The sequence below is a fragment of the Otolemur garnettii genome, unplaced genomic scaffold (genome assembly GCF_000181295.1).
Source record: "Otolemur garnettii isolate 467f Iridium unplaced genomic scaffold, OtoGar3 scaffold00155, whole genome shotgun sequence".
Taxonomy (NCBI): domain Eukaryota; kingdom Metazoa; phylum Chordata; class Mammalia; order Primates; family Galagidae; genus Otolemur; species Otolemur garnettii.
The window spans coordinates 3,916,093-3,925,302 of NW_003852550.1; the positions used below are offsets into that span (position 1 = coordinate 3,916,093).

Sequence of the window (9,210 nt, forward strand, 5' to 3'; positions counted from 1 at the left end):
TGCCGGGTCCCCTCGGTCCCCCGCCCTGACCCTCTCGGCCTCCGGCTTCCCCTGACCCCTGCTTGCTTCGCCACTGCCCCGTTCCCCTTTTCTTCCCTCGCTAGTTACCCCACCCAATTCCTAATTCCCGATGCAATTGCCTCTTTGAGACCTTTTTTTTTTTCCTCTCCTTCCTTTTAGATTGGCCAACGGCTCCTTTCAACCCTGCCTCGTTGGTGGCCACTGGAGAAGCGCGGGGGGCTCCCCAGACAGCCGTGGGGACAAGTTAGAACCAGCACTTTACCCCGGGCCTCGCGTGTAGCTTCCCCTCCCCTGCTCTAGGTGCCCAGTGTCTGGAGGGGGTGTGGGGGTGTGCCCTTCTTACATGGTCCACCACCCGGGCAACCCTCTGGGCTCGTGTTCCATCTTGCTCTTGCTTCTGGCACAGTGGTCAAGGGGAACCACTTTGCATCATGTCCCGGTATAGCTACCAAAGTCTCCTGGACTGGCTGTATGGGGGCGTGGACCCCAGTTTTGCAGGCAATGGGGGCCCCGACTGTGCTGCCTTCCTCTCTTGGCAGCAGCGGCTGCTGGAAAGTGTGGTGGTCCTGACCCTGGCCCTGTTGGAGATCCTGGTGGCCCTGCGGCACATCCTGAGGCAGACGAAGGAGGACGGTAGGGGTGGCCGTGGCAGCCAGCCAGAGCAGGTGACCCAGCGGCCAGAGGAAGGCAAGGAGAGCCTGAGCAAGAATCTGCTCTTAGTAGCCCTGTGCCTGACCTTCGGGGTAGAGGTGGGCTTTAAGTTCGCCACCAAGACCGTCATCTACCTGCTCAACCCCTGTCACCTGGTCACCATGATGCATGTGAGTCTGTTGACATTTTCCTGGGCAGCCTAAGTGATAAGAGTCATTTGTGTGCTCAGGACACTCGGTAGTATACAGCACCCCGTCCTTGGGGGAAGTGGGACCCTTAAAAATGATCTTCCAATGAGTGGCTGCCTTTGTGCCAATTTCAGATTTGGCTTTCTTTCACTTGTGCACAACGTGTCAGCCCCACAGTGGAGGTGAGGAAACTTGTGCCCGAACCCTAGGAACGACTGGCACTCAGGCTGGCTGCCCTTCCCCTCCCAGCGCTGCCCTGGCCTTTCATAAGCAGGAAGTCCAGCCCCAGCCAGGTGCCCTTTCCAAGCCACATCTGTGTACCATGGCCCAGTCCCCTTGCCTTCTGTTATAGTTAACCTCCCAGGGGCCTGGTGACACTCTTTCCCGGAGGTGGTCACGTAAGCCTCCTTGTCTCCACTGTGGAACTTTGGGGAAATACTTTTATGGGTTTCTCTTAATGACTCTTTCATTTGGGAGTTTATGCTTTTAGGGTGAGGTCTGCTTTTGAGTTCTGAGGCATTGGAGCAGCACCAAACTCCTACTAAGTGCACTCTGAAACAGGCCCCAGAGTAACTCATGAGTTTTGGGCTGGTGATTTCTATCTGTGGGGAGAGGCTATTTATTTTTTGCAGACCTCCCCATCTTTTCACACCCTTTCTGTCTCCTGTGCCCATAGGCCAGGGCTACTCAGGGAGCTGATTTCTTTACCTCCCCACCCTCCACCCATTAGCAGTGCTAAAGGAAAATAATATAGGACTGAAAAGGAAAGTTGCCAGATACATAAAAATAATCTGGGTGAGGACCAAAAGTGAGACTGTCTTTCTGTACTCTGCCTGTGCAGGGAGATGTTCTAAGGTATAAAATCATGGAGGAGGACGAAGAGGAGAAGGGGAAAGTAGTTAGTCTTTTTTAGATTTCAGGCTGTGGGAAACCTGGTGTGTGTTATTCTGGGGCTGTTTTGAAACCTGTCATTAGCATCTTTATTGCTTTTATGTTGGTAGAAGGTTATTCCGGGGAGGAGATGATAAACTTGCACGGGGCAGGAGGTTGAGATTATTATCTCTGTTTTACAGGCCTGGTGGGGCTCAGGGATAGGAGGTCACTTGCCCGTAGCCAAAAGATGAATTAGCATTTGGATTGGAAAGCAAGCCCATCCTCCTTGGGCTTGCAAGCTCTCAGTCCCTCAGGAGTGGCAGCGTGATGGTGCAATCCCTTGGGAAGGTCAAGGCAGAGGGGCACAGTGCAATCTACTGGACGCTTGGATACTTACTTGCTAGTTCCTAGGAACTCATTGGATTTCAGGCTTCTGGCCTCAGTTTCTCAATCTGTAAAATGTGGAGAATGACCTCTGGTCTCTTCCCTTCTTCCCTTCTTGCAGATATGGCAAGGAGGTATGGATAGTTTTGGAATAAAGAGGCTGTTTTCAATTGGGTGGCTCTAAGCATGGAGCAGGGCTGGAATGGGTAGCATTTTTTAAGGGAGGGTGTCTTGGGAAGTGATGCCATTCACAGGAAGTCCAGGGCTGTCCCAGCTAGACCTTCTGTGTTAATTTGAGCCAGTCTTCTTTTTCTTTTTTATGAATGGGCTTTTTGTTAATTAGAGGAAACAACGCATCTTAGCTGCTGTTGTGTGAGGCTCTCAGGATAGGAGTGCTTTTTTAGGATGGCAGGTGGTGAGGGTCAGAGGGTGCCTCTACTACAAAGGGGTCTTGAGGCCTCTTGCAACCACATATCTAGAAGGTCAACAAAAGACTAAATTCAGCTTGACTGGGGCTGCTGCTGGTGTGATGACGTCAAACCTGGCAGAACCATCGTTTTTAGAGGAAAGATTTTTAGAGGCTTTTAGCAGACTTAGGAGACCTAGTTTTGGCATTAATTGCTTGTGTGACTTTGGGGAACATATTCTTCCTGAGTCTCAGTTTGCCCATCTGTAAAATGAGCAGAGTTGCACTCCTATCTCTTGACAGTCTTCTGTGATCCTTATCTCTGTAAGTAGCAGGTGGAGATACAACAGGGAGCTATTCTGTAATGCTTTTGACCCTCCTTGGATGCTGAAAGGAAGCTAGTTTTTTACTCTGCGGAGGTTCAAGTGGCTGATCTCCATTCATCTTTTGGTCCTTGCGTCTCCCCAGTAAAGCTCAGTAAAGTAAACTCGACCAGGCCAGTCTTGGAGACTCTTGCAGAGGATGATGGCGCTTGGGGGAGAGATGGATGTTCGGGGAAGTATCGACTGATTCCTGTCACCTGTGCTTTTTCTACTACCTTGTGTTTAGCTTAAACTCTGAAGCTGTAGGGTGGAGGCAGAGAACAGAGGCATGCTGAGGAATTCTTGAGCCTCACTCGAATTATACTCCTGTGCCCTTTACCCCTAAGTCACTGCTTTGTATCATTTAAATAGTAACCCCTGGCCTGCTGGGAGAACTAGCCTTTGATGGATCCAACTTTCCATACCCTCCATATGGCTCTTCCTGGGAAGCAGGAATGTATGGATTTTTAAAAGTTGATGTATTGAGTCCTAAAAAAAATTAACAGCAGATGGTTGGAAACAATTTTCTGACTTTGTTGCAGCAATGACTAATGATGGTTTGTATAACCATAATACCTTACATTTATCCAGCACTTACTGTTTATAAGGCACTTTCATATGCGTTATCATATTTAGCATTCTGAGGGATTAGCTCAGGCCTGGAGAAAGATGTTAAAATGTTTCCTGTAACTGTGTATACTCCAAAGGGGAGATATTGTGTACAGAGAAACACTTTGGCAAGTGAACTAGCCGAATTAGGCTATACTCGAGCCATACATTCTGTGGGATTTAGAAGCCCTAACAAGGAAAGGGAGGCATTAATTGAAGTGATAGGGATGGCTTAGCAGAGACATTTCTGGTGTGTGTCTCTCAACAGGATGATTTAATTTTGGCTTCATAGAAAGGCCTTCTTCCTCCGAGAGTCAGTGTAAGTTTGTCTATAGCAAGACTGATTGTTGCTTTAGACCAGAAGTAGAGGAGCTGGAGGGAAATTTGTTAGAATTCTGGCTGGGCCTGGTGGCTCACACCTGTAACTGTAGCACTCTGTGAGGCCAAGGTGGGTGGATTGCCTGAGCTCAGGAGTTAGAGACCAGCCTAAACTAGAGTGAGACCTTGTTTTTACTAAAAACAAACAAACAACAACAACAATGAAAAAAATAGCCAGGCATTGTGGGGGGCACCTCCCAGCAATTCAGGATCCTTTCAGCCCAAGAGTTTGAGGTTTTTGTGAGCTTTGACACCATGGCGGCAGAGTGAGACTGTATCTCAAAAAAAAAAAAAAAAAGTAATCGAGTGATTGTGCTGTGTACCAGAAATCACCCAGCAAGTTAGTGACAGAGGTGACTGAGGTGCCACAGTGGGACTCTGGGCTTAGTAGAAAGAGCTTTTCATAGCCATTTATGTCTTAAAAACCTATGGTTTCTAAAAAGGGTTAAAATGCCAGATAGTCTGACTGATTGTGTCAGTAAAGACTGGTGGTCTAACTTAGTGGCCCTTTATCTTCCTTGAGTCCAGTTAAGTTGTCTTTGTCTTAGAAACGTAAGAAAAAGATCCCATTTGGCATGTCTTGTTTAATTGTCCAATTCCTGTTGATTCCGTATGCGCTCGTGCCAATGTCTCCTGATGGGGCACTGAACTTAGTGGGGCACAACATATGCTGTTTAACCCTCAATGTCTGTGCACATAAGGCAGGCTGCATCCAGGCTGGACATTTGGCAAGTAATATTGATGCAATTGACCTGTTAGCTCTAAGCCATTGGTTTTTAGCTGGTAACACTGACCCCCAGCCCTTTTTAGTGTTCCCGTTGCTATTTGATTTTGTCTTCTTTACAATATATTAGAAGTCTGATTTCCACCAGATATGGCTTATCTGCGTTTGGTTCACTGATTTTCTTACTTCCTCCCTCCATGTTAAAAGTATAGAATGGCCATACTTAAAAAGCCCCAAGCTCTTGGGGACGCCCTTTGCAACTCACTGAATGTACACTGTTGTGTTCCAGTTGCTATGTGATGGATTTGTTTTAGAAAAAACCTGATGGATTTGAAACTTGGCTTTCTCTTTTCCCCCTTGACTTCAGACCAGACACACCTCCTCATTCCCCATCTGTTGTCTGGAGCACTGATTACTGTTTCTGCTTGGAATTGACGTTGGTGGGTAATGGGTACAATGAGGGATCCAGCCATCTGCTGACAGCTTATCAGATGGACGGTGTCCTGTGCCATCAGTCCAGGGGGACACACACAGGGATGATGTTTATATGGGCCTTAGCAGTGAGGCATGATATTCCTTTTTAGTTTGTTTCTCCCCCCAAGGAAATTGGCAGAAAATTTTTCCATCTTTCATTGTTGTGATCCTTTGGGGGCATCTATTATAAAAAGAGGTGATGTAGAGTGGTAGATTAAACAACCCCCAGACAGCCCTGGGATTTAAAATTAGGATGCTGGTTTCATTCATGGCTCACTTATGGGAACCTGAGCAAATTATTTAACCTTTTCCTATTTCAGTCTTCTTTCTGAAACAGGCCATGTGGAAATGAAGCATATTAATCCTCTGAATAACTGTGTGGTCACTTAAACAGAGAAGCTGGGGAAAGCTAATCAAAGCTGGCAGATGACCAGTATAGTTTTACCTCTGACTCAGAGACTGACAAAGCTCAACTCCTTTTTTTCCTTTCTTGATAGCTACCAGAAGCCATTCCTCTACTCACTTCTGTTTGCTTTTCTCTGGAAGCTTGCCCGTGTCTGCATACCCTTCTAATGCACAGCATATAAAATTGGATGCTGTAACTCTTAGCAAAGGTCCAGCCCACACTAAGCAGAGAGGAAAGATTTATTTCTCAGCCTTTTCATGCCTTGCACCTGTCAATACAAGGCAGCATTGCCCTTGCTTTTATTTTTATTTTTTGTAGACAGTCTCCCCAGCTAGAGTGCAGTGGCATCATCATAGCTCACTGCAGCCTCAAACTCCTGGGTTCAAGCAATCCTCCTGTCTCAGCCTCCCAAGTAGCTGGGACTATAAGCGTGCACCATCATGTGAGGCCTATTTTTTTTCTATTTTTAGTAGAGATGGGATCTTGCTGTGGTCTTGAACTCTTTTTTCTTGAGGCAGAGTCTCATTATGTTTCCCTTGGTAGAGTGCTATGGCGTGACAGCTTACAGCAACCTCAAACTCTTGGGCTTAAGTGAGTCTCTTGCCTCAGCCTCCCATGTAGTTAGGGCTACAGGCACCCACCACAAGGCCTGGCTATTTTTTGGTTGTAGTTGTTTAGCTGGCCTGGGCCAGGTTTGAACCCCCCACCCTCTGTGTATGTGGCTGGCGCCATAACCACTGTGCTGAGCCGTCTGGTCTTGAACTCTTGACCTCAAGTGATCATCCAGCCTCATCTTCCCAGAATGCTAGGATTAAAGGCATGAGCCACTGTGCCTGGCCTGCTTGCTTTTAAATAATACTATGTTGCTGGCTCCTACTCACTGGATGATCCACCGGCCCCTTGGATTTTGGTCCCTTTGCCATAAATGTGTTACCTTCTTCTCAGTCTGTTTTTGGTCCCTTTTTTGTTTTGCGTTCATCCCCTCTGTAAATACTCTTCTGAAGATTCTCTTCTATGAAACCTTTCCATGTGAGCCTTACCAGACTCCAATTGTTTTAGTCATTGTAATAACACTTTTTTTTGTTACCCTGGGTAGAGTGCCATGGGCATCATCATAGCTCTCTGCAACCTCAAACTCCTGGGATCAGGTGATCCTCTTGCCTCAGCCTCCTGAGTAGCTGGGACTATAGGCACCTGCTGCAACTCCCTGGCTATTTTTTAGGGATGGGGTCTCGCTCTTGCTCAGGCTGGTCTCAAACTCCTGAGCTTAGGCAACCCACACACCTCGGCCTCCCAGAGTGCTAGGATTACAGGTGCGAGCCACCGTGCCCAGCCCATAATAACATTTGTCCTCCTCTTCTAGCCTTCTGAATACTTTCTGGAACACTGGGCTCTTTAATACCTTTGATGCATGTAGCTAATCTTGTGTTTAGCCAAGTCATTTGTTTTTGCATGGTTTTTCAGTCTCTGCCATTAGCAGGGACTTTTTTTTCAAGGAAAGGAATGATTTTTTTTTTTTCTTTGTAAATGCTCGCAGAGCTGAATACATGCACATTAATTGTTTAATGTGTGCCCCTGGATAATGGTGACTGACTGACAGAGCTGTCTTTTTGCTTTGTTTTTTTCTCTTCCCTCTGGTGGCCCTGTCTGTCTCAGGGACACATTTCCTACATCTCTTGTGCCCATTAAGAGACTCTTTATGCCTGTTTTTTGAAATAGAGAAGCAATCTTAGCTCCTGCTCACACATCTTTTTGTAGAATTCCCATCCCAAAGTGCTGGTTATTAGAACCATGGCCCCTTTCAGCCCAAAGTATCTGGTCGCTTTCATCCCAGTCAGGAAATTATGCTGTTGGATCTTGTTCTTGATCTATTGGTTGACATCTGGACATGTCAGCTTTCTTCTCTTGATTCTTTTTTTTTTTTTTTGAGATAGAGCTTCACTCTCTCTCCCTGGGTAGAGTGCCATGGCTCCCTAGCCCACAGCAACCTCAAACTCTTGGGCTCAAAGTGATCCTTTTGCCTCAGCCTCCTTAGTAGCTGGGACTAAGGTGCCCGCCATAATGCCTGGCTAGTTTTTCTATCTTTAGTAGAGAAGGGGTGGGGGACGTCTCGCTCTTGCATAGGCTGGTCTGGGACTCCTGAGCTCAAGCAATCCACCCACCTCAGCTTCCCAGAGTGCTAGGATTATAGACATGAGCCACTGTGCCTGGCTCTTCTTTTGATTCTTTAATATCCTGTAAATTTAAAACAATATGACATTAGTCCTTTTACTCACCTTTCCTCTTTCTCCCCTCCTATAGTTTTCTTTTCTTTCTTTTATTTTATTTTACTTTATTTTATTTGTTGAGACAGAATGTTACTCTCTGTCCTGAGTAGAGTGCAATGGTGTCGTCATAGCTCACAGCAACCTCAGATTCCTGGGTTCCAAGGATCCTGCTGCCTCAGCCTCTGGAGTAGCTGGAACTACACGCGTCTGGCTGCGCTTTTTAATTTTTTGTGGAGACGGGGTCTCACTCTTGCTCAGACAAATGTCAAACTCCTGAGCTCAAGCAGTCCTCTCACTTCAGCCTCCCAGAGTGCTAGGATTATAGGTGTGGACCATAGCTCCAGGCCCCTCCTATATTTTTCAGCAAATAGCTCATTGTCATCATGTATTACTGAAATAACCTCTGCAAGAAGAGCCAGCTTTCTCAGTTTTTCTCAGTTTTTCTGATCTTTGGTTACATTGACAGTATCTTGTCTCAGTTACTCCTCTCCTGCCAGTAACTGGCTGAGTCGTCAAAAAGAGACTATGAGTGTGGAAGAGTGGTGATGGTCAGACCTTGGGAAAGAATCCCTTGGGAGGTTGTTATAATGGCAGTGCTTGGCTTTCTACCCAGAGATTCTGAGCAGGTCTAGGGTGCGGATGAGAATCTGCATTTAGAGCAAGTTCCCAGGTGATTCTAATGTCAGTGGGCCATGGGCCCCACTTTGAGAGACATTATCTGGTGGCTGATTATTAGGTGGGACTCAGCCTGATGGGTGTGAGTCTGGGTGGCCTGTAGACAAGGCATTTAGAGTTCAGGCAACACCTCAGTTTATGCAGGTGTTAAGTAGTGTGGTTCAAATGAGAGGCTGAGGGCCCTGAGTTATTGTGAGGTGTGTTTTCAGGTAGCTGTAGCGTTCCAGTGGCTTGTTTGATGACAATAAGTTATGTCGATGGAGTATTTGAACCAGGCCTCTTTTATCACCTTCCGGTCCTTGAACATGCCCTCCCTCCCAGTCTCCAGGATCTGTAGGGTCTGACCAGAGGGAATGTTGACACTTGGGTGTTTCACGCTATCTCTCTGTTTGTAGGACTCTTGTTTTAAATACTCACGGGAATTTATTCATTCTTGCATTCATTCAACAGGCGTTTATCGAATGCACGTTGTGTGCCAAACATCAGTTCTGGGTACTGGAGAGTCAAAGATAAATAAGAAGCAGCCTTTGCCCTCATTTTGCACACAGTTTTGATGAAGCAGACAAGGAAACAGATCAACTAAATTACAGTATCACATGTACAGTAACAGATTTGACCAGAGCATAAAAAAATAGAGGGTCATTTTGTTCTAGTACAATTAAGGAAAGCTTCTTAGAGGAGGTGACATTCGAGCTGGCTCATGAAGGAGGCATGTTAGCTCCATGAGAGCATTGTCTTGTTTTTCTTTTTTTGTTGTTGTTGTTGCAGTTGTCATTGTTGTTTTAGCTGGCC

General features: G+C 46.5%; 1 protein-coding gene across 1 annotated transcript in view; it reads left to right on the forward strand.

Moving 5' to 3' along the window:
• Positions 1-172: 172 nt before the first annotated feature.
• Positions 173-9,210, forward strand: part of TMEM164 (transmembrane protein 164) — a 184,902-nt gene continuing 175,864 nt past the window's right edge. Inside the window, exon 1 of the mRNA XM_003799740.3 lies at positions 173-842. Coding sequence (XP_003799788.1) covers positions 453-842 — 390 coding nt within the window. The 5' untranslated portion in view covers positions 173-452. The remainder of the gene's footprint in view (positions 843-9,210) is intronic.